At 45.2% G+C, this 24,328-nt stretch overlaps 2 protein-coding genes across 2 annotated transcripts in view; one reads left to right on the top strand and one right to left on the bottom strand.

Annotated features, from left to right (window-relative positions):
• Positions 1 to 3,451: 3,451 nt before the first annotated feature.
• On the bottom strand, positions 3,452 to 13,684 carry SNCG (synuclein gamma). The gene is made up of 5 exons (XM_074296420.1): positions 13,337 to 13,684; positions 10,551 to 10,592; positions 9,368 to 9,495; positions 4,931 to 5,011; positions 3,452 to 3,862 (listed from the first exon to the last, which is right to left on the bottom strand). Exons 1-5 carry the CDS (start codon positions 13,455 to 13,457, stop codon positions 3,842 to 3,844), a joined length of 393 nt encoding a protein of 130 aa, XP_074152521.1. The 5' UTR covers positions 13,458 to 13,684; the 3' UTR covers positions 3,452 to 3,841.
• Positions 13,685 to 17,749: 4,065 nt separating this feature from the next.
• Positions 17,750 to 24,328, top strand: part of MMRN2 (multimerin 2) — a 47,913-nt gene continuing 41,334 nt past the window's right edge. The window contains 2 exon segments of the mRNA XM_074296414.1: positions 17,750 to 18,227; positions 18,229 to 18,272. Coding sequence (XP_074152515.1) covers positions 18,042 to 18,227; positions 18,229 to 18,272 — 230 coding nt within the window. The 5' untranslated portion in view covers positions 17,750 to 18,041.

The following is a 24,328-nucleotide window of genomic DNA, read 5'->3' as shown; positions in this document are numbered from 1 at the left end:
AGACAGAGAGAGAGAGAGAGACAGAGAGAGAGAGAGAGAGAGAGAGAGAGAGAGAGAGAGAGAGAGAGAGAGAGAGAGAGAGAGAGAGAGAGAGAGAATATAGCTAATGTTTATATAGTACTTACAACGTGCCAGGCAGGGCTACTGCAACAGCCCTAGAAGATAGGTGCTATTACAGTCCCCATTTTACATTTGAGGAAACTGAGGCAAACAGTATCACATGAGGTCAGAAGTGCTTCAGAGAGCAGTTTCAAGGGACCAGGAGAATCCAGACTCCCTTCATATCCCAGCTCCTTCCCTGTCCCATTTCCCCAACCATAGGAAGGAGTAGACCTATAGCTGGTAGGGCATAAATCACAGGAGGAAAGAACCTGAACCAAGCTACAGAGATCGCTTCTATCCAGAGTAGATCTCTAGGCATAATCTTGGCTCCTCTCAAGATCTACTTGGGAGAAGACCTGGCTCAGGGGCAGTTAATGCTATTTTTAACCCACTTTAAGGCTCTTATGGATCCAAAGGAAATTGACCCTACTCCTCTTGCTGTTGGGAGTTCTCCATCTCTCACTATATTACAAGCTCAGCTTTCTTCTTCATTAAGGCAGAAAAAGGTAATTTTAGTCTGGGACTGAGGCAAATCAGGACCCAGTGGTCATCCCTTGAACCCAGTTCCATCTTGTCTTGATGTATAATACGCTCCTGAACAGACTGCCTCACATTAGGATGATTATAATAGTGGAACTCTGGGCTATCTAGGACTATGGATGAGGATGGGGAGGAAAAGATCTCTGGCAATGACCTGGGTATTGGGGTCTAATTAGTTCTGGGTTTGGATACAATGGGAACATTACATAATAAGAAATCATTTCTCAGGCTCCTTCTATTTCAGAATCTATTGTCTAAGATCCTTCTCTCTTGATATGCAAAGGATTTCACAATTTCACTGAGTGGATTGAAATAGTAAGAGTCAAAAAAACAAAAATACTAAAATTATTATTCACACTATTAGTATGGAAGTGACTTGTGGTTTCATCTGTGTGGAGAGTGCCCTCAGTGTGAAGTTCCTCACCAAAATGGATCACAATAAATAGATAATAATACCTGACATTTATATATCATTTTAAGATTTGTAAAATGCTTTATATACAATATCCCCTTGAATCTTCCTGTGAGGTAGATTAGAAGCTTATAGATGAGGAAATAGAAACTCATAGAGTTAAGTGACTGACCCAGGATCATATAGCTCTTAAGTGAGGGAGGGAGGAAGGACTTGAACCCAAATCATCTGAACTCTAAGCCTACTCTTGTAATTTTTGCTAACACTTATAATAACTTACTTATATTTACTTACTTAACAGCTGGAATTTGCACTTTAGCTAATAGCAGAGTCCATGACAGACAATAGTACAAGATAAAATAATTTAGAGATAGGAGGGCTGGATCATAGAAAACCTCAAATGTCAAGGAAAGGAGTTTACACTTTAGGCAATGAGATGGCTACCAAAGACTTAAGGAATAGAATCCACGCGTGATCGTGGATTACCGTAGACACTCATCATCTAGGGAGCTGACCTACTGGTGATGAGTCCCTCCACTTGTAGCTAGAAAGTTGGGAGACCAATTAACAAATGATCAAAAGATATGAACAATTTTCAGATGATGAAATTGAAACTGTATCCACTCATATGAAAGAGTGTTCCAAATCACTATTGATCAGAGAAATGCAAATTAAGACAACTCTGAGATACCACTACACACCTGTCAGATTGGCTAAGATGACAGGAACAAATAATGACAAATGTTGGAGGAGATGTGGGAAAACTGGGTCACTGATGCATTGTTGGTGGAGTTGTGAATGAATCCAACCATTCTGGAGAGGAATCTGGAATTATGCCCAAAAAGTTATCAAAATGTGCATACCCTTTGATCCAGCAGTACTACTACTGGGCTTATATCCCAAAGAGATATTAAAGGAGGGAAAGGGACCTGTATGTGCAAGAATATTTGTGGCAGCCCTCTTTGTAGTGGCCAGAAACTGGAAACTACGTGGATGCCCATCTACTGGAGAATGGCTGAATAAATTGTGGTATATGAAGGTTATGGAATATTATTGCTCTGTAAGAAATGAACAGCAGGAGGAATACAGAGAGGCTTGAAGAGACTTATATCAACTGATGCTGAGTGAAATGAGCAGGACCAGGAGATCATTATACATTTCAACAACAATACTGTATGAGGATCAATCCTGACGGACGTGGACCTCTTCAACAATGAGAGGATCCAAATCAGTTTTAATTGATCAGTGATGAACAGAACCAGCAGCACCCAGAGAAAGAACACTAGGAAATGAGTGTGGACCACTACATAGCATTTCCACTCCTGGTTTTGTCCACTTGCATTTTTGTTTTTCTTCCCAGGTTATTTTTAATCTCGTTTCTAAATCTGATTTTTCTTGTGCAACAAAATAATTGTATAAATATGCACACATATATTGTATTTAATATGTACTTTAACATGTTTAACATGTATGGGACTACCTGCCATCTAGGGAAGGAGGGGAAGGAAGGGAAGGAGGAGAAAAGTTGGAGCAGAAGTTTTTGCAAGGGTCAATGTAGAAAACTTATCCATGTGTATGTTTTGTCAATAAAAAGGTACAATAAAAAAAAAAAAGAAATTTGGGAGACCACCTGTCTGAGCTAATGAGAAGACTCCTGTTCAGGTGGTTGCTATTGGTCCTTTGATCTGGAAGAGGACCATGACATATGGGAGTTTTTTGAGAAGCTTCTTTTTCTTGGAATGGAAAAGATCTGTTGGCTACATCGTGAAGAATACTAGCTTTGGAGGCAGAGCAGTGGACTTCTCCCTGTCCTCTAAAAAGAAAAGAGATAATATGTTTATGTTACCCATACATAAAGTTGCAATCAGGAGCAAAAGAGCGAAGAAGGTATGGAAAGTGATTTGAAAACCTTAAGAGACAAATGCAAATGATTATTACCTCCTATTCTGTCTCTGACTCTCAGATCCACCTTCCCAGCCCACACACTGCAGCACTAGCCTCATTAGGAATTAATCTGTGGGGGCAGCTCGTATGGGATAGAGCACCAGCCCTGAAGTCAGGAGGACCTGAGTTCAAGTCAAAGACACTTAATACTCCTTAGCTGTGTGACCCTGGGCAAGTCACTTTACCCCAGTTGCCTCAGCAAAAAAAAAATAAAATAAAATAAGAATTAATCTGTGGTCACATTGAGGGTCAGTTGGTGACCACACTGGGGAGTCAATCTGTGGCTACATTGGGAAGTCGGTCTGTGGGTTTTAAACCAGTTGGGAGGAATAATAGCCAACCCAAACTCCTTATTCAATAAAGGAGCCCCTTCTTCCTTCCCTTGATGCTTTCTCGGGGTAGTCTGCTTTTTTTCAAAGGAAAAGGAAAGAACCATAGGGAGCCGTCCGGAAGCATAGTTCAAACACAGTTTTATTTGGTATCATTTGTAAATAAATAAATAAATAAAGCACACTCAGCATCTACAGAGTCCACTTGAACAGAGGGAAACAAGAAGGAGTGAGGGAGGGGACAACAACAAGGATTCTCAAATGGAAGGACAGATGGGCTTGGGGGGGGGAGGCTTAAGCCACAATTAGGAGGGAAAGGAAGATACCCAGCACATGGCTACTCAACACATATGCTCCAGAACCTGATATTCACATGCAGCATGAGGTGTTCATCCAATCGGGGATAGGGGAGAAGGAAGGGATTTGGAAGAAAGCGTCTGCTCTGGGACAGGGAGGTGATGGGGAGGGTCAGCTAATGGCTCCACGATCCTCCGCTTGGTCCAGGATTCTCTGGCTAGTTTCCACTGCCCTCAACCTCAAAGAGACAACAATTAAAACACAAAGTAAACACACAAGCACGCTGTAATAACCCGCCCCGTCTCACTGCCCCAGACATAATGCCAAGTACGGACTCCTATGCAAACATGGCAGGGTGTCAGGTCCGCCACTGGTAGGACACACTCTGATCATTTCAGCGATGGGGATGAGTCCAAATCGTTCTTCTTGCCCATTCCCTCTGGGGACTCAAGGCACAGGTTGTTTTAGAGGTAACTGGTAACCTTAGGAGTTGGTCTGTGGCTAGCACTGGGCTGCAGTATGGGGCAAAAGTCAGAGATCAGTTTGTGACCAGGTTTAGGGGTCAGTCCTTGACCAGAAAAAAAGGCTCCACTGTCAGCCAGGATTAGAAGGTCAGATTATGGCCGGCATGACTGGCATTGGGGCTCATTATGAGAAGGCTCATTCTGGGTATGAAGTCAAGAGGTCAATAAAGGACCAGTTTGGGTCAGTCTTTATTCCATTTGTGCAAGAGCCTCTGAAGGCCATCACCCCAGCCCTAGCTCTAGGGTGGGGAGACTTTAGAGGACAACTGAGGCAGTTGGTAGGACAATCAGGGGTAGAAAAGGAGATGGAAGAATCATGCATGGAGCTCTGGGGCTCAAGTCAGATAGGCTCATCCTCCTGAGTTCAAATTTGGCTTCATAGCTAGCTATGAAAGCCTGGGCAAGTCACTCAAACCTGTCTGCCTCAGTTTCCTCATCTGTAAAATGAGTGAGAGAAAGAAATGGCCAAACACTCCAGAATCTTTACCAAGAAAACTGCAAATGGGATCACAGAGAGTCCGACAGGACTGAAGTGAATGAGCAACAATAACAGCAGAGTCCCCCTAGAGAAAGATGCTCTAGGGGTAAGGAGTCATGTAGCAGGAGAATGACCTGGGGAAAGACTGGGGAGTAGGGTGGGCAGGTCCAGGGAGAGAAAATGGCTGCTGTCATTAAATAGGTTTCCCCAAGTCCAGGAAGCTGAAAATTGGAAAATCCTGGAGGGCTCCAGGCAGAAAACCTTGGAGTCCCAAAGAGAGGGGAAGGGAGCATCGGAACTCTACCTCCTCAGTAACTTCTGCAGCCTCTGCTGGCTGGTCTTCTGGGGCTGCGTGCTCAGGCTGGGCTGGGTGCACCAAATCCTCCTATGAAAGCAGAAAAACACGTGGCTGGTTAGAGGGCTTAGGGCAGAAACTAGGGGACACTGAGGGGGGTTGTAAGCATGACAGAGAATAAGAGAGGGAGGCTGGAGGAGGAGAGGGAAGGAGAAGTGGACAGAATGGAAATTCTAGAGGGAAGAAGGGAGGCAGGCAGAGGTAGAGACAAGGAGAGGAGGAAAGATGAAGGAAACAGGACAGAGAGAGGAGGAGGAGGGAGACAAAAGGAGAGAGGAAAGGAAGGAAAAAGGAAGGGAAGAAAACAGAGGAACAGGGAGAGGAGGGAAACACAAGGAGAGAGGAAGGGAAGTAAAGAGGGAAGGAGGGAGACAGAGGAGCAGGGAGAGAAGGAGGGAGACACAAGGAGAGAGGAAGGGAGGGAAGGAAGAAGAAAGGAAGGCAGAAGGATTGGGCAAGAAGGAAAGATGAAGATAGAGAGGCAGGGAGAGAAGGAGGGAGACAGGAGAGAGAGGAGAGGAAAGAGGAAGGAAGGAAGGAAGGAAAGCAGAGAGGAAGGAGAAAATGAGGTATGCAGAGTTAAAGGGAGGGAAGAAGGCAGAGCAGGAGAAACAGTGGGAGTGAAGAAATAAGAGAGGGAGAAAAGGAGATAAGAAAAGAGGGCAGAGAGGCACATAGATTTATCTCTGGGACAGAAATGATCTCCAGCCTACCACTTGAGGCATTCACTTCTTAAATGCAAATAGAATTAAATTAAATGGAATCTCCCCAGTTCACATATCCCTGAAGCAGCCAAGAGAACTGTAGAACTGCCAAGGACTAATCCAAGACCCCTCATTAAGCAAGCCCTCTGTAGTATCCCTGACAAATAGACCCCCCACTTAGGAAGCTGTCCAGTGATGGCCAACCCACCCAATGGAGCCGGTGGCATTTTGGAATACTGTTTTTCAGCAAGCTTCCCTGATATCAAGTCCAAACCCTCCTCCCTAAAATCACCACCCAACAATTCTCCTAATTCCAGTGGAAGATTCGGGTTTGTTGGCTCCAGATAATATTTCTATTTCCTGAGGGTTGATGCATGAATATGTGTGTGTGTGTGTGTGTGTGTGTGTGTGTGTGTGTGTGTGTGTGTGTGTGTGTATGAAGGATGGGAAATGGCCCCTTGGAATCCTTTGTTCTCTAGAACTAAAACTCTTTGTTCTTCCAAGTCCTGAACTTTCTGTTTCATACTTTCAGTCTTCCTATCCTAGGACTGATTGTTCTGGCATCAGACCCATTTTCCAGATAAGGAAACTAAGGCAATGGGAGGAGCCAACCTTAGGAGGACTTGGGACAACTGCAGCAAATATAGTGCAAATGAACTGGTGGTTTGGAGACAGCCAACTAAGCAGCCCAATAAATAGTATTGGATTTGGAATCCAGCAAGACCTGCATCCCAGTCCTGCTTCAGAAACTTACTAGCCACAGGGCAAGTTATTTCAACTCTCTCAGGCACAGTTTACCCATCTGAAAAATGGAGCTAATAATAGCACTTACCTCCCAGGATTGATGTCTGATCAATTGAGAGAATATTTCTAAAGTGCCTGGCAAGCTTAGTCACATGGAAGTTTGAGTTACTCTTAGATGATTCTCTGTAGCTGCTAACCCTGTTACTGGTCCAACAGGTGACAAGGAAGGGGGGGGGCCTCTGACCCTGACCTCCTCCCAACCCAAGTTTATGTCTTCAGGCAAATAGCGGAGGTCATTTCATTCCTACAAAAGGGACACTTGGTCCCGAGCTAGTTGTCTCCTCTGGGTGCTCATTAGTCCAGGCTCTTGTCCTGGAGTTCCCACCTGAGACTCACTCTCAGCCTGCCAGCGTCTCCAGCCAGGCAGCACAGCCAGGAAGGTTTCCCTTGGGCAGGACTGTCTGCGTCTATAATTGGGGCACTGATATCTTGGAATGGGATGCTCTCCGTGTCCTTGGTGGCTCCCTGATGCTCAAACACAGAGCCGAGGGAGACTGTGCACAAGGAGCTCTCTCCTGCTCCACTGCCGTGTAACCCCAGCTTTCCTCACCAGTCCTGGAGCCAAGGAGCCCCTGATTCCCAGCCCAGGGGGCTTCCCTTACTCCAGCCACCTACTCATGTGGGTCTGTAACAGATGGCCACAGTGAGAGAAAATTGAAATAAAAAAGGCGTTTAAGGCACAGATGAATGGTGTCAACTTGAATGTCAACATTTTCATCATACTCTAAAACTAACAAAGAGATTTTCCTTCATTATGTCCTTCATGCCTCATAGAATCCATTTTACAGATGAAGAAACCGAGGTTCAGATGGGTCCAAACTTCCCCAGGCTCCCACAGCCTCAGAGCACAGGATCCAAACAGCAGGCTAGTGTGATAGATGGTGTGGGTGGAGAGTCACAAGGTCTTAGCTCTTGAGTCAGCCCCATCCCATCCCAGGGACAAGAAAACAATAATGGTAAACACATTGGATGTGCGGGTACAGAGGCACTGGGAAGAAAACAAGGATCCAGTCCAAGCCCAGAAGGGACATTCACTAGCTGAAGAGACTCCACTCAAATCAACTTCTGTGAGTTTCAGGTTACCCATCAGTAAAATGGGGGTAAGAATATATTCACTAGCTACCTCAATGAGTTGTGTTAGGGAAAGTACTTTAAAAAAATGCTAACAACCTGTAGAAATGGGAGCTCGTAACTATTTTATCTGACCCTACGTTCCTTTTCCCAAGGGAAAATTGCCTCTAAAATATCTTACGAAAGGGCCCATTGCTAGAATTAAATACTATTTGATTTTCCTCCTAAAATACACCAAATGGGGTATTAATTAGATCAAAGACTTCAGCAAAGCTCTCCCTTCTTTGGGTGTGGCAGGGAAGGGAAGGGAATATGCATTTATTAAGCAACTACTGTTTGTCACATAATACTAGAGTAACATCGTTTTAGATTTGAAACTCAGAGGGATTCATACACAGGACCATCGGTTAAAAGGTAGAAGGGATCTTCAAGGCCATAATGGACAGCCCCATCCTTTTTCAGGTGAGGATTTTGAGGTACAGAGAGGATAAGTGGTTTTCCTAGCCTTACATAGGTGGTAAGTGTTTGGGATGAGAATTGTACTCAGGTTCCTGACTCTAAGCCCAACAAACTATCCCCAATAACAAACTCCTCTCTAATGAAATCTTAGGGTATGTTACACAAGCACGGTGCTCAGAAGGGAGATAATAGCCATAGAATATTTTAATCTCCTAGGATATTGGGTTCAATCTTGGATCCCCCATTTTTTGAAGGAACTAGCTAGAACCCTTCAAAGGTGGGGGGACCAGAATGGGGGGAAGAGGCATAGAAATATTAGTTGAATGAAGTTGAAATGATTAGGCTAGAGAAAAAGAAGCCATGCTTGGTGGGATTGCCCATCTCTAGAAGTCTGCAATGGAGTAGCCACTTTTGGGGATATCATAGAAAGGATTCCTGCTGCAAGAGGTCCCTTCTGCTCCAATTTTCTGTGAAAAATTCTTTCCAAGATTTTATTTTTATAGCCTAATAAATGTAGTGATCATGTTTAACTTATATTGGGATTATTTGCTGCCTAAGAAAGGGGGGAGAGAAAGGAGAGAGAAAAAAATTGGAACACAAGGTTTCTCAAGAGTGAATGCTGAAAACTATCTTTGCATGTATCTTGAAAATAAAAGTCCAAAAATTAAAAAAAAATAATGATCTTTGCTCTTAAGGATTAAGAGAGTTAACCCACTGCTTCACAGGCAATGAATCTAGACTCACTATTCGTGTTACCGTTTAATGTCCCTGGGCCTCAAAGAGATTGGACTCAGTGACCTCAGAAATCCCTTCCAACTCCAAATTCATGATCCTGTGACTGAGATTTAGCATACCTGGGTTCTGCTCCTGCCCCGAAACTGACAAACTGCCTCAGTTTCCCCAGAACCACAAAGAGGATGACGATCACCATCCTTGCTCCCAAGGAGATCAGTTGGGAGGCTCAAAAGAATCAGAGCTCCATAGTCCTGGGTCACACAGTTATGTTGGGCTGGAACTAATGTTTTGGAAAGGACTTTCAAAAAGGCAATACATTCCTAAACTGCTCAGCCATGTAGCCCAGGGCAAAGCTACTTCCCTTCTCTGAAGCTCAATTTCCTCACCTATAAAATGGGAATAAAGCCTCCTTATGTTATCTACTTAGCAGGGTTGCTGTGAAGAAAAGGGCTTTGTGGGCCTGAGAGCAGTGAACAGATGGAAAGTGTTTCCATCATCCTTGAGGGCCATTTGAGATGGGACCACCCCCAGCTTCTGGCCAGAGCCCTTTGGAGTTGGCTGGGCACCTCAGGGGCTGAGGATTTCCCTGGAATTCTGAGCAGGGACAACTCACCTTCCGAACAATGCCGGTGGTCACCACAATGTTTTCAGCTTCCTCCACAGTCTTGTTGGCCACAGTATTCACGCTGGCCACCATGGCATCGCTCACCATGTTAGCCTGTTCTTTGGTCTTTTCCGCAACTTGGGGGAGAACAGAAAGCATTTTTTCTCTGGCTTTGGTTATTCCTGTCTGAGCCCTCCCTCCTTCAGAGTGAGATTGTTCTGTGCCTCCCAAAGGTCCCTTCCCACATACAGTAAATATGCTTTGTTCGGGTTACTCCAACATTGAATTTTGAGCTCAGTCCCCAGGGAGGAAGGTGTAGAAAGAGATTCCAGGATTTAGATCCACAAATATGGCTTTCCCCCTACTCATTTACACGTCTTTTCCCCTGCTCCCAGGCTCTAATGGTTCTGGGTACCCTCCCAAGGTATTCCCAGGAGTAAGGGGCCCATTTGAAATGGGACTAAAGAGACAGATACAGAGAGAGACAAAGAGAGATTTAGATAGAAGAGAGAGACAGAGAGGGGGAAGAAAGGGGGAAGAGAGGGAGGGAAAAAGAGGGAAGGAGAAAGAGACAGAGAGGAGGTGGGAGAGAAATAGAAAGGGGGAGGAAGGGAGGAAAGAAAGAGGAGAGAGAAGGGGGAGGAGGGAGAGGGAAAGAGGGAGGGAGAGAGAGAAGAAAAGGAGGGAGGAAAGAGAGGGAGGGAAAGAGAGGGAAGGAGAAAGAGACAGAGAGAAAGAGGAGAGGGGGTGGAAGAGAAAGAGATAGAGGAGAGAAAGAGAGAGGGTAAGGTAGGGAAGGAGAGGGAGGGAGAGAGAGGGAGAGAAGGAAGGGGAGGGAAGGAGAGAGGGAGGAAAATGCTGATTTTCAGCATTTTTCATTCCATTTGTGGGGGAAGAGTCCACACAAATGGGGATGTGCCTTACACAACCCCAGACACAGGACTGATTTTTAAGGGGAGGGTTCCAGGAATATTAGCCTTCAAAAAACAATAAAATCATGGAGAGTGGTCACAGTCCAGTCAGAATGATAGTGAATGTGATGGGAAGGAGAGTGCAGAAAGGCATGTCAGACCGTCGTTTGGGCACCTGTTATCTGGGGGATTCTGGGGAATTTGGATTCTAGGGAAACATTTTTGTAGAGAGAGTTCCAGTGACTCTTCACTCCTAGTATCAGAGAGTCCCCCCTCCTTACCTGAGGTCACACTCTGTACCACGCCCTCTTTAGTTTTCGTCCCTGTGAAGGAAACAAAGATCAGATCAATTCCCTGAACAGCTCAGCCATGCGATGAGCCCTTGGCTTGGATTTTTCCTCCCATTACTCCAAAGCATGTTCTGTGTCCACAGGATAGGAAAAGAAAATATAATACAGGAGAATGAAGGGTCTTCTGATGGAAGGAGTGAGCCGCTTGCTCAGGTTTAGGTAGTAAAGGGAAGGAAAGACCCAAAAAGAGATAGATGGAAAAATAGGCAAGATGGAAACAGATCAGAGCAATTCAGGGCAGAGATTAGAGGAATTGGGAAATGGAAACTAAAGAGATGGGCGGTGGCAAAATAATGGAAAGGGGCAGAGATAGGGGTGAGAAGGGGGGGCAGAATCAATGGGATAAAGGAGCAAGTAATGGAGAGGTGAACTATGGACTGAGAATGAAAAAATGAGACAACATATTGGGGAAGAATCCAAAGGGGATGGAAACGGAAAATGGAAGTGAGCAGAAAATGGAAGAGAAGAATAAGAGATGGAGGGATGGGGTGGGGACAGTGAATGGAGTGACCAAGATGGAAGGCATCGGTAATGAAAGGAGATGGCAGAGCTATAGAGGGAGGATCCTTCCACCCCAAGTCTGGCCCTTCCTCTTTTGCCCCCCAGAGATCATTCAGGGAGGGAACGACCAAGTCTAGCTCTCTCCTGGGGTCTGATGTGTTATTATAAGTGGTGCATTCATTAGGGAAAGCACAGTCCACATCAAAGGGCTCTTTCCTTCCGTGTCTGGAAGAACCCAATAGGAGAGGATGGGCAGGATGGAAGGGTCTGAAGACAGAGAAGGGCAGGATAACCGGTTCAAGGTACAACTTCCTCCATCGCCCCCCCCACAAGTTGTCTGCCTACAATTTCATGTCCCCCTCCCCATGATCGTTCTGGGCTCTGCCTTGGGACCTGCTACCTATCACAGTCTGGTCTCCTGAGCTCAGAAGCCCTGTCTTCTCCTCCTACTTCTTGGAGCCACCAGAGAGCATGAGCAAAGTGGAACCCAGAAGGTCTGACTTCGAGTCCTACCTGTCTCATTCACAGGCTGTGCAGTTTGGGGAAGATCATTTCCCCATTCTGACTCTGAGGTCCTAGAGGGGGTCCTTCACCAGGTCTGATAATCGGAATCTATAAATTTATCTCTGACTAACGGTTCTTCCAGATCGTGCCCAATAGCATGGCTTGAAACAGAGCCCTGGACTAAATGAACTCTGGATACAGTGAATAGACATTAAGAAACCAGTTTCTGAAGACTTCTGGGCTAACCAGAACTAGAGAATAAAAGAAGAGCTGAGTCATAAAGTCAGTTTTCATCTCAGAAGCATGGGGAGTTGAGATTTCGATGGCAGGCTGGAGGAGACACCTTGGAATTGGATAATTAAGGGAGGGGGATGGTGGGATTGGGGGCAGCCTTTCCCTCCCCTGTCTCTTCTTCATCTCCAGCTCTGACCATACCTGATGACCATCCCCCCCTCCTGCAGGCCGCCCAGGCCCCCAAAGCTGCGGATGAGTCCCAAAGTGACCGGAAAGCCAGGTTTGCTTCCCCAGGGGAAGCAGCAGGTGCCTGTTGTGAGGCAGGATGTGGGGGAGGGCACGTCTGCACGTGTCTGCATCAGTCTCAGCCTTTCGAGGCCCCCTGAGTCACGGGCCAGTCTGCTAGGACACAGCCATGTCTCGTTCCTCCAGACAAAGCCAGGTGCAAAGTGGCTGCCCCCACGGAGAGCTTCACAGGAAAAGACGCAGCAAAGATCATGAGAACAGCAAGTAGGGAGTAAGAGAGCCCAAGAATCAATAGCTCTGTCTTATACATGAGGAAATTGAGATTGTGTCCCAAAGGTCTCCCCTTTATGGTCTCTTTAACGCCCCCATTTCTCCTCCAGCCACGGAGCAGAGGGACCCCCAGCAAAGCCAAAGCCAAGGGGGACCTCACCTAGGGAGGGAGCAGAGTTTGCAAGGACTTTGGCATTGGGTTTGTCACAAGAGCCCCCCCCCCCAGCTTCTCCCCCTTCCTCCCCACCAGTACATTTGTGGACCCTGCACACAAGCTCCATGTGTGTGGCTGGTGGGCGGCCTGCTGGGCTCTGGGCAAGGGGGCGACCTTGACTCCATGAGCCTCCATTCAGAGATGCTCCGGCAGCCGGAGCGGCCCTAGGGCGTGGTCCTGATGGCAAAAGGCCCGGCTTTCTCCGGCTCTCTCAGTAGCCTGCACACATCCCCACCCCACCCCCAAGCCTGGCCCAGTTTCTCTGATCCTTCCCCACGGAACGTCTGACCTACAGGGAAATCCCAACAGGGAACAGAAGCCTTGATTGAAGCAAAGTTAGGGGGGCGGGACCCCCAATTACGATGCCCAGGGAAGGACCCCTGTCGTCCCAGACAGTCTCAGGCTTCCAGGCCGGTGAGGTCAGAGTTCTGGCAGCATCAGCCCTACCCCCTTATCAATTACACAGCATCGGGGGTCTTTCAAGGACCTCTGGTAATCGAGGAGCACGTTTGTACGTGAAAAACTAGCACTTATTTGGACTTTCATGGACTGCACTGCAGAACCCCCAGCAGCTGTGGAACTGCCCCCCAGGAGTATGCTTAAGGACCTCACGGTGATGATGGGGACCTGCCCGAACGGGGGGTGGTTCCCAGGCTTTCTACTTGTCTGGGTCCCCCCTACCCCGGCTGGGCTGGCTGAGGATGCTGAGCGCCCCTCCCCCGCGGGGTTACTTCCTCCCCTGACTCACCCACGTACAGGACCCCCTCCTTGGTCTTCTCGGCAGCCTCGGTGACTCCCTGCTTGGTCTTCTCCACGGCCCCCACCACGCCCTCCTTCGCGATGGAGAACCCTTTCTTAAAGACGTCCATGGCAGCTGAGTGCGGCGGGCTCCGGGCGGGCTGGGCGCGGGCTCCGGGCGGGCTCCGGGCGGGCTCCGGGCGGGCTCCGGGAGGGCTCCGGGCGGGCTGGGCGCGGGGGACAGCAGCGGCCCCTGCTCGTGCAGCGCGAGGGAGAGCTTGTCCTGCCGCCGTCGGGCCCGCTGCTGGCCGCTCCCTCCCCGCCCGCCCGCCTCTTATTGATAAAGTGCACTGCGGAGGAGCCAATGCCGGCGGCCGGGCGGCGCTGAAATATTAATGCCGTGGCGTGGCCGGCAGCGGCGCAGAGCTGAAGAGAGGAGCCCGGCTGGCCCCCCGCCAGCCCCGGGAAGCTGCAATGCTCTCATCAACTCCTCCAAGGGCAAGCGCCTCCTGGAAGGAGAAGGGGCCTCTGGGAGCAGCCAGCCCCGCTCTCAGCCCCTGCCTCAGCCAGCCGCTGCCTTCGTGTTCCTGGGCCCCCCTGCCCCCACCTTAGGACTCCCTCCTGCAGCCCAGATCCCAGGGCCCCTGCTTCCACTGCCCAGGGGAGCCAGACCCCGTCCTCCATTCCTTCCCAGGGCTCCGCTCTGTTCTGACCCACCTCAGAAGAGCCTGACTTGTCCTTGAGCTCAAGGGTGGGGACCTCGGGGATCATTCAGCCCAACTGTCCCCATGCGGGACCCCTGACAAACGGAGACCACCTGTGATGTTCCCTGCCCAACATCGCCTCCTCAAATACACGGACTTTCTCAAATGACCCCCTTGAGCATGGATCGATGATTTAGGAGCAGATCCTATTCGTGGGATGGGACACCAGGGATCCAATAGAACGTGTGCCTGGGGGGATCCTGGTCCGGAGAATGGCAACCTTACTGAGTAGGTTTGTCTGGGATCGTCAGTCTAGGGCTGGAAGCAAACTCAGAGCCCATTTGGCCCTCTCAATTTACAGAACAGGAAAGCGAGGTGATGATTCACAAAGTTCCAATCCAAATGGTCCAGCAACTCTGCCCTCACTGAATGGTCTCTGGCCTGCTCTTGGAGGGGATGCGTCCGATCAGCTCTTGGGGTGCGGGGAGGAGAGAGGCAAGGTCTCCCCCCACACTTCTGATGGTATAGAAAGGAAGGCTGCTAGCTAAGTGCACCACAGCTGCCAGCAAGGGGCCCAGACACTTGGGTCCCACAGTCGGTCCCATCAAAGGCATGAACAACCCATCCAGATGCAGTGGGCCCTCTCCTAGAAAATGCTGTGAGATAATACAGGGTGGGACCGAAGGCCCCATGGTGAGTCAGAGAAAAAAGTTTGGACAAAGGCCAGATGGACTCGGCCTAGTCCTTCATCCATTTTATCCACTACACTGCAACCAAGACAGCAAGATTCTTTCTTCCTTTAGTCTTTAGCCGGATGTTCAGGGCTCCTAGAGCCATCCATCTCAGGTGTAGGTACAAGGGTAGTACTGGAGTGGAGGATCCTTCCCCTGCTTTCCTCCCCAGTGGATGGCGTCTCCTGGTCTTAAATATTAACTAAGGCTAGAAAAACAACCCTTCCCTCTAAGAGCAGATGTGCCCAGCTCTAAATTACACCTTCATCTCATCTCTCTGATCTCGTCTCCCAGCAAGGATTCAGCTATCATTGCTAAGCAGATGCTTCCCAGATCTACATGTTCAAACCCGCATCTCTCTCCTTAGCTCCATTATAATATCGATTGCCTGTTGATTATCTGTACATAGATGTCCTGTAGGCCTCTCAAACCCAACAGGTCGAAAATAGAACCCATTCGCTTCCTCCTGCAATCCATCCCTCTAGAATTTCCCTACCTCTGTTGAGAACACCGCCATCTTTGTACTCACCCCTGATGGCTGCCTTATAATTGTCTACTCCACATTCTCCCTCACTCCATATATCCAATGGATTACTAAATATTAATGGTTCTATCAACTGACCCATTGTGAGAATTCCCTTGTCTCTGCTCACAAAGCCATCTCCTGGGTACAGGCCCTCATCCCCTGTGGACTATTGCAGCAACTCCCTGTCTTCCTGTCTCATCTTTCTCCATTACAATCCATCCTTACATCTGCCAAACTGATATTCTTTTTCTTTTAAATTTTGATTTTTAATTCATGGAATAAAATAAGCATTTCCACAACATAATACAATAAAAAAAAAAAGATGATTGCCCATGAAACTGCAAATCTAATGTGCAAAATATGCTATTTCTTTCAAATATGAAGCAAAATTATCATGTAAATTTCTTTTTTTTCTTCTCTCCATTCCTTCCCCAAACCCAGACCCTAATGATGCCTTCCATTTGGCACAGATAAGTATATACATGTATAGATATATATAATATGTATGTATATACATATACACATCTATATAATATTATGTATTTAAAATTATTCTATACATATTTATAATTATCAGTTCTTTCTCTGGATGCAGACAGTTCATTCTTCATATGGCCTTTATAATTACTTTGGTTATTTATAATAGTCAAAATAATTTTTTCACTCAAAGTTGTTCTTAAAACAATATCACTAACTGCACATATCTTTTGATCCAGCAGTCTCGCATTTCAAAAAAGCAAAAAGAACTTATATGTGCAAAAAATGTTTGTGGCAGCCTTTTTTGTAGTGGCAAGGAACTGGAAACTGAGTAGATGCCCATCACTTGGAGAATGGCTGAATAAGTTATGGTATATGAATGTAATGGAATATATTGTTCTGTAAGACATGATGAGTAGGCTGATTTCAGAAAGACTTATATGAATTAATGCTGAAAGAAGTGAGCAGATCCAAGAGAACATTGTACACGGTAAAAACAAGATTATGCGGTCATCAATGTGAGGGACTTGGCTCTTCTCAACAATGCGATGATTCAAGGCAATTTTAATAAACTTGAAATGGAAAATAACATTCCCATCCAAAGAGAGAACTATGGAGATTGAATATAGATTGAAGCATAGTATTTCCATCTTTTTTGTTTTGCTTTGTTTGTATGTTTTCTTTCTCATGGTTCTTTCTCTTTTAATCTGCTTTTTTTTTTTGCTCAACATGCAAACATAGAAATATGTTTAAAAGAATTGCATGTATTTAACCTATCTCAGAATACTTGATGTCTTGGTAAGAGGGGAGATAAGAAAGGGAGGAAAGAAAATTTGGAACACAAAGTCTTACAAAAATGTTGAAAACTATCTTTACATATATTTGAAAAAATAAAATATTATTGAAAATTTTAAAAAGAAAAAAAAGCCAACATTGCTGTTACTATATGCAATGTTCTCTTAATTCTGCTCATTTTGCTCTTTATTATTTCATGCAAGTCTTTCCATGTTTTTCTAAAATCATTGAGCTCATCATTTCTTACAGCATGGTAGTATTCCATCACAATCATATCTTACAACTTATTCAGCCATTCTCCAAGTGATGGACATCTCTGTAATTTCCAGTTCTTTTCTACCACAAAGAGAGCTGCTATTAACATTTTAGATATGGGTTTCCTTTCCCCTAATTAGCTTCAGAAATAGACCAAGTGGGTGGTGTTGCTGGGCCAAAGGGTACAGATAGTTAATAACTCTGAGTATAATTCCAGATTGCACTCCAAAATGGTTGTATCAGCTCAAAATTCCACCAACAATGAATCAATGTTCCAATTTTTCCACATCCCTTCCAACCTTTGTCACTCTCCCCTTTTATCATTTTAACCAATCTGGTGATATTCTTTTTTTAAATACTCAATAACATTTTATTTTTTCCAATTGCATGTAAAAACATTCTTTTAAAAAGAATTTTGAGTTCAAAATTCTCCCCCTCATTTAGAAGGTAGGCAATTTGATTTAAGTTATATCTGTGCTGCTATTCTCAAAGCCCAAATCTACCCAGAGCACCTTCTGTCTCAGAAGTTTCTGTGTGCCTTCTTATCTCCAAGGCTAAACCCAAACTCTGTGACATTTAAGGTCCTTCAGCATCTGATTTTGGGTTATTTTTCATCCCCCCCCCCCCCCCTGTTCACACATCCTACATTCCAGTCAAATCAGTTCTCTTTGCCATCTCCATCGAGGATATTCCAGCTCCACCCCAGAACCTTTGCCAGAAGGGCTAGGATTCAAACTCAGGTCCTCTCCCTGCAGATGCACTGTGTCTCTCTGCAGATCTCATCTGATCCCAGACCCAGATCCCCTCTCTGGGAAGTGACAGCTCCAGAGGTGCCTGAAGGAGCCACTGTAAAGTTAACATCCTCTTCCTGTCTCGTAGGGATAAGGGGCTAGAGCCCCCAGTTCCTGTTGACAGATCATTTTAAAGGGCCCATCCAGAGACAGAGGCAGCCCTGAATAAACTGTGACCCAAGTCCAGGACTGCTTTCTTCCTCCCTCTCCCTAAGTCCCAGCCCCCCAGACTGCCTCTCAGAGCCCCTTCACAGGAACTCCCCAGGCATTGTTAGGTGGCCTCTGACATTTCCAGGCGGCTGGGCCAGGGACAGCCTCTTCCGCCCTTTGTTGCAAGAATTCAGGGGTTTTATTATTTTTTTTCTTCTGAGGTTTAACTTGAAAATACTGCTAAGCGGGAGTCTGAAGGCAGGTGCTTCACAGCAAGGAACAAGACATGATGGGACCACTCCTCTTGTGCCTCTGGGGGCTCCTTGGGAGGGGAATAGGGGCAGCCTGGTATACAGATCCCAGACACCTTGGGGGCTCCCCAAAAGAGGATTATAGCACCAGCCCTTACCCATCCAGGAGCCCCAGGCCTGGGGAGCAGGAGGCTGGGGTCCCTTCTCCCTTGCCTCTGATTCCCCCCCCAGCAGGCTGAAGATGGACCTAAGGATCCCTGGAGAAGGTAAGGTGGCTATTTCCTCTCCTCTACCTTGCTCCAGACCTATTTGGGCCACTGGACTGTGGGATTTAGGGGGAGGAGGACTATGATCATCGGAATCACAGGCTAGAAATGGGGTTAGGTCCTATCCAAAGTGGAGATTCTATGAATCAGGAAAATTAGTTTAGTTTAGAATCTCTATTCGTCACGGTGTGGCTACTGGAAAGTCACTTTATCTCCAAGACTCAGTTTCTTCATCCATGAGATAGGGATGCTTTTTAAGGATAAAATTATTTATCAAATAAAAGGTTTTACAGAGCAACAAATCTATTAGATCGGAGGATCATAGATTCAAGCTCACGAAAGATCTTGGAGCATATTTAGTCCAATCTCTTCATTTAACAAGTGAGGAAACTGAGGCTCACAGATATGTTCAATGAGTGACGGTTAGGATTTGGATCCAGATCCAAAGCTTTTTCCTGTTCTACTTTGCTCCTCTGTTTTCTGGGAACTTGGGGCACCCTACCCTCACCCTGCCCCAGCTGAAGATGGGAGCTGTCCATAGAAGCAGAGAAGTTGCCCACTAGCTAGACAGGGTAGGTTCAGGCAGTCAGCAAACATTGTATTAATTAGCTACTAAGTAGCTGGCAGTGTGCTAAGGACCAGGATTGCAAAGAGAGGCAAAAGACCATCCTCAATGGGAAAGGATCAGGGCCTTTGAGACCCTCCAAACTCCAAATCCAGATGCTTGTGGGTAGGGGATGAGGTGCAAGGATGACAACATCCTCCCAAAGGAGGGGAGCCAAGAGAACCCAGAGGTCCCAGGCGCCCCCCCTGTCCTGAGCACTGTTTGGGGGCTGGAGTGGGCAAGGATGGAAACCTTCTATTAATAATCAAAGAGGGATGGTGGTTGTGACCCAGGTCAGTTCCTAACAGCTTGAGAGTTTTTCCTTGAAGGAAATCAATTCTGAAAAGCCAACTCAAGCCAAGAAAGAGGGGGGAGGGAGCAGGGGAAAGGATTTGGCCTGAATGTGAAAGAAAAGCCTTTAGCTGAAGCTTTGTAAGATAAGGCAACTCTGGGGCTGAGTGCCCATCCCATGCTGTTTCAACCGACCAGTTTAATTTGGGCACAAATTTGTGTTTATTAAACACAAAGGCCTTGGCTTGGAATTACGAATAAAAGGGTGGAAGGAAGGAAGGAAGGAAGGAAGGAAGGAAGGAAGGAAGGAAGGAAGGAAGGAAGGAAGGAAGGAAGGAAGGAAGGAAGGAAGGAAGGAAGGAAGAAAGAAAGAAAGAAAGAAAGAAAGAAAGAAAGAAAGAAAGAAAGAAAGAAAGAAAGAAAGAAAGAAAGAAAGAAAGAAAGAAAGAAAGAAAGAAAGAAAGAAAGAAAGAAAGAAAGAAATCCACAGTCCCCTGATCTCAAGGAGCTTGCCATCCTAGAGGGGAGATGACACTTAATCATATAATTAAGATACAAGACAGAATGTGACAAGGACAAAGGAGGAATCCACAAAATGTTCCACAGGAAATTTGAAAAGGAAGGATGGGGAAAGTTTCATGGAGGAGCTCCTAGGATGGACTTTTAAGGCAAGAATGGCTCTGTTGACAGCTAGGGATGGAGTATTCCAGCTACTTGAATGCACCAAGGCAGGAAGAAGTCATAACACATTCCGAAAGATAGATTGTCTAGAGCAGAGGCTATGAAGGAGATTCTCAGAGGATCTGGCTAGAAAAGTAGCCTTGAGGCCGATTATGGAAGGTTTGAAAGGACAGGCTGTATATTATCCTCTGGGAAATGGGCAGTCACTCAAGGGAATTGCATTGTCAAAATTGGATGGATAAAGAATGGATAGGAAGAAATAAGCATTTATTAAGTGCTTATATTTTCTCACTGAAGGGTAGATGCTATTATTATTCCCATTTTACAGTTGAAAAAACTGAGGCAGACCCAGGACGGTACTGATAGTTTCTAAGGCTGGAGTAAAACTAAGATCTTCCTGATTCTAAACTATTCTATTCATTTGGGCAACAAGACTACCTAAAACATTATTCTGTTTGGGTCCTAAGGACAACAGCTAGGGGACAGAAGGAAGATGGCAGGGATAGATTAAAGGGATGACTGTGGAGGTAGCATGTCTAGAACAGATCTACTTTGCAACTTGGGACTGGAAAAGATTTACCTTAAATTTCCCCAGTCCTGAACCAAAAGCAAATCGGCGGCCCCAGACCAGAAATTGAGAGCTGTCATAGACTAAAGAGGAAGGGAGTAAGTGTCTGCCCTTAAGGGCCCTGGGCTCCCCGGAAGTACCGTCATTGTTCATCACAGATATTTTTCCTCAGAGAAATCCTGATTTCAAGAACATAAAATACATTTTACAAAAATCTTTGGTTTTAAGTTGGAAACTATAACAGAATCACAGAAGGTAAAAGGAACTTTAGCAGCCTCCCTACAAATCCCCAACAAGGAATCCTCCAGTCTTGGCTTGCAGACCTGCAGGGAAAAGGGGCTGTTCCACTATAGGACTTTATTTATTTATATTTATATTTATTTATAGAAGCTTTTTCTGCTGACATTTCTTAGACTAAAATGTAAATAATCACATTTCCCCGTAACTAAATTTCATCTTAGAAGGGGAGAAACAAGGTAATGGAGAGCCCAGAAGATATGGATTCCTCTAACATAATTGGCTGAGTGATCTTGGACAAATTGTTGGGCTTTTTAGTCACTCTGGGAAACTTTCCAAGTGACAGGGAAGAGGCATGAAAGACATTTCCGCATCTGAGAGGTTCTCATATCTAAAATTTCAGCCCAATGCTTTCACTTTCCCAGAATATTTTGGATCGTGACATCCAATGCGTTAACTATCCCTCCAAACGTTGTGTCTGTCATCTGTGGATTTAATGAGCGTGCTGATTTTGCCTTTAGTCAAGTGACTGCTGAAACTATTAAATGCGGAGGGCCCAGCACAGATCCCTTTGGCACTCTACTAGAGACTTTCTTCTGAGTTGACACTGAACACCATTAATGATCTTTCTTTAAATCTAACCACTTCTGAATCTATATAATTGCATTATCATGTAAGTAGCTTCTTTCCCTCTTTTCTATAAGAATGAGCTACTCTATGAAATCTTAGAAAACTCTATCCTCATCCTTCCTCTGAACTCCCAACTTAATAACTTCGTCTACAAAAAGAATGATTCTAGTGTAACTTTTATTGATGAGCCCATGCTCCCTGTTGCTTTTCTAGGTGGCAGACTACACAGATCATCAGATTTTGAATCAGGAAAGTCTGAGTTCAAATTCTGCCTCAGATACTTATTAATTGTGTGACAATACGCAGATCACTTTATTTCTTTCAATCTCATTTTCCTTACCTTTTAAATAGACATAATTGCACTTACCTCCCAGGATTATTGTGGAGATCAAATAAGATACTCTACTAAAGTGCTTCAAAAACTTCAAAGTGCTTCAAAGTATATTATAAATGTCAGTGAATATTATTACATCTTTGCTAACTTCAAACTCATCAGTGTCTAGCTTGCTGAACCCATTCTCTTCCCTGTTTTAGTTTTAAAAATAAAGTAAGACATATTTACCTTTCTCCAGCCTATAGAATCTTTCCTGTTTTTCATGCTCCTGTAAAAGTCACTGGCATTGGCTCATCAATCAGTCAGCCCTGCCTGCTCTTTCCGAAGTTCATACAGGTCTAGTGACTTGGGAGCTAGGTATTCCCTGACCATCTCCGTACTGCTCCTGGACATCGGCTCCCAGTGAACCATTCCTTGTTAAGCATCTTCCAATATAAAACCTATTCTCCTTACCAGAAAAAAGAGACTCATAATAAGAATTAAACAGTGCAATGATAAAACTTACCCCATGGGCAAAGGGTCCACGATAGGAGAGAAACTTGATTGAAACTTAATTGACATCACAGTGCTGCAGAAGACCAGACCCGTTTGATGAAGTAAGAGAATGACTGGAAAACAGAAAACCAGAATGACAGGGTGAGATGCCCTTGGAAGAGCAGGCAGAAAGGATTTCCATGCTGGAAAGGGAGTGGGAAGACAGTAACAGTCTTTGGGTGATGGAGACTTCCTTCTTGGGAGTAAAAATAATAATAATTATAGTTAGTATTATATATATATATATATATATATGTGTGTGTGTGTGTGTGTGTGTGTGTGTGTGCATACTAATATATAACATATATTAGTATTAGTATATAATATTAGCATTATAATAGTATTATATATAATATCATTCATTATAATAATTATAGTTAGTATTATAGTTATAATACTTTAAAATTTACAAAGCACTTTACAGATGTTACCTCATTGTTGTTACTCAAAAAATAAAAAAAAAAAGCAGGGTAGATGCTATATTCCCATTTTGCAGAGAAGTGAACTGAGGCTGAGATGCAATAATTTGCCCAGGGTCACACAGCTTTCAAATGTCTATGGCAGGACTTAAACCTGGTTTTTCCAGGCCCCTAATACCGCACTCAATCTATCGTACCACCTAGTTAAGAGCAGTGTGAGGGTGAAGACGTTGCCAGTTACCAATCTGGCACTGGTTATTCAAAAAATTGGCCACTTTGCTGAGCCTGTCCAGGAATTGTCCTTGGTCACGTCATTAAGTTAACTGGAATTTCCTCTCTCCCATTCCCTTTGGGTGGAGGGAGAGGAAGCATCCAATTACCTAAGGGATTGCATAAAACTTGGGCAAAAGCAATAAAGCTACAAACTATTGGCAGATTCCCACTGAATGACACTGAGCTCGGGGGTTATAGGAACAGGTGAGTGAGATTTTGCTTAATCTAGAGAACCCCTCGGCACATCCAAATCAGCATGGGAGCAGCCCGGCTGTCAGTATTCTCTTGGAGGGATGGGAATTAGCTCTTCTGGCCTCAGTGAACATCTTTCTGTTATGACAGAAAGAACAATGAATGTGGAATTACAGTTACCTGTGCTCCCACTTAGAACTTGGGCAGGTCATTTAATATTCCTGAACCTGTTTCCTCATTTTGAAAATGAGGGAGTTGGATTGGTTGGTCTCAAAGTAACCTTCCAAATCTGCTGTGATCCTATAATATCATGGACCAAGTTAGAGAGAATCCCTTAAAGGTATTAGTTACCACCTCTACCCTCCCATCAAACATATACACACAGTCTGGGACTAGGTGATGTTATTTTGTACAATCTCTCATGACCTTCCCCTGATGTAGTATTTCTGACTGTCTCTATAGCAAGTATGTTCTGGGTCTACAATTCCAGAGCCAGGTCAGCTATATTTGCCCCCTTGAGACTTTAGGGGTACCCTGAAGAACTCTGGAGGATTTACTCTCTCATGCCACAGGATCTAACTGGATCCCTTTTACACACTTTTAAAATTCCATTTAATCCCTTAATATCAAGAAGCTTTTTCAAAAGGACATTCCCTTAAAAAACTTAACAAAAACAAAACAATAAATATCCCTCCCCAATATCTCTGGAATATGCTCTCTCCTCTCCCAGTTCAGTCTTGAACATAGCTCAGTTTCTACCCATCATTAGGACCACTGAGATCACATCCAAATTCAGTATCAATACCAGATGCATCCTGGTCTTAACTATTTCAGGGCTTTCTCCTAGATGCTAAGCAGCCTGTAAAAAAGCTGGGTGATAATGTCGGGATGCTGCTTTTCCTTCATCCAAAATGGAAAAAATAGGTGATGAGGCAGGAAGGAACCCAGACCTATATTCACAGGGTCATAAAGTAGGGAAGGCCCTAAAGAGGAAAGATTTGTGTCCTCTTGGATTCCATAAGTGAAATAATCAAGCAGTCTTACAGGATGTTAAAGAGTATGAGGCTGAGTCAGGTCTTCTGGGTGCCTTTGTAGCCAGGACAAAAGTATGACCTTTTCTGTGTGGTTAGCCAACCTGAACCAATTACAGAATATTTATGGATGCTCCCAAGCCTCTCCACTAGCCAGCCCCACCATTCTCCTAGAAACAGGTGCATTGGTCTTCCACTCAAGGAGAAATAGTCTCAGCCAATCACACTAATACATTCAAAGCTTTCACCATTTCTGATTCCA

The sequence above is a fragment of the Sminthopsis crassicaudata genome, chromosome 2, assembly GCF_048593235.1.
Source record: "Sminthopsis crassicaudata isolate SCR6 chromosome 2, ASM4859323v1, whole genome shotgun sequence".
In the NCBI taxonomy this organism is placed as follows: domain Eukaryota; kingdom Metazoa; phylum Chordata; class Mammalia; order Dasyuromorphia; family Dasyuridae; genus Sminthopsis; species Sminthopsis crassicaudata.
Note: the sequence above shows the minus strand (reverse complement) of the source record. Positions and strands in the feature narration are given on the sequence as shown.

Bases quoted from the DNA above. Each gene is read 5' to 3' on its own strand.
- SNCG (XM_074296420.1), bottom strand. From the start codon at position 13,457: ATGGACGTCTTTAAGAAAGGGTTCTCCATCGCGAAGGAGGGCGTGGTG. The intron at 10,593-13,336 runs GTGAGTCAGGGG...TTTCCTTCACAG, and splicing joins GGAGGGGGTCCTGTACGTGG to GGACGAAAACTAAAGAGGGC. The intron at 9,496-10,550 runs GTAAGGAGGGGG...TTCTCCCCCAAG, and splicing joins GGTACAGAGTGTGACCTCAG to TTGCGGAAAAGACCAAAGAA.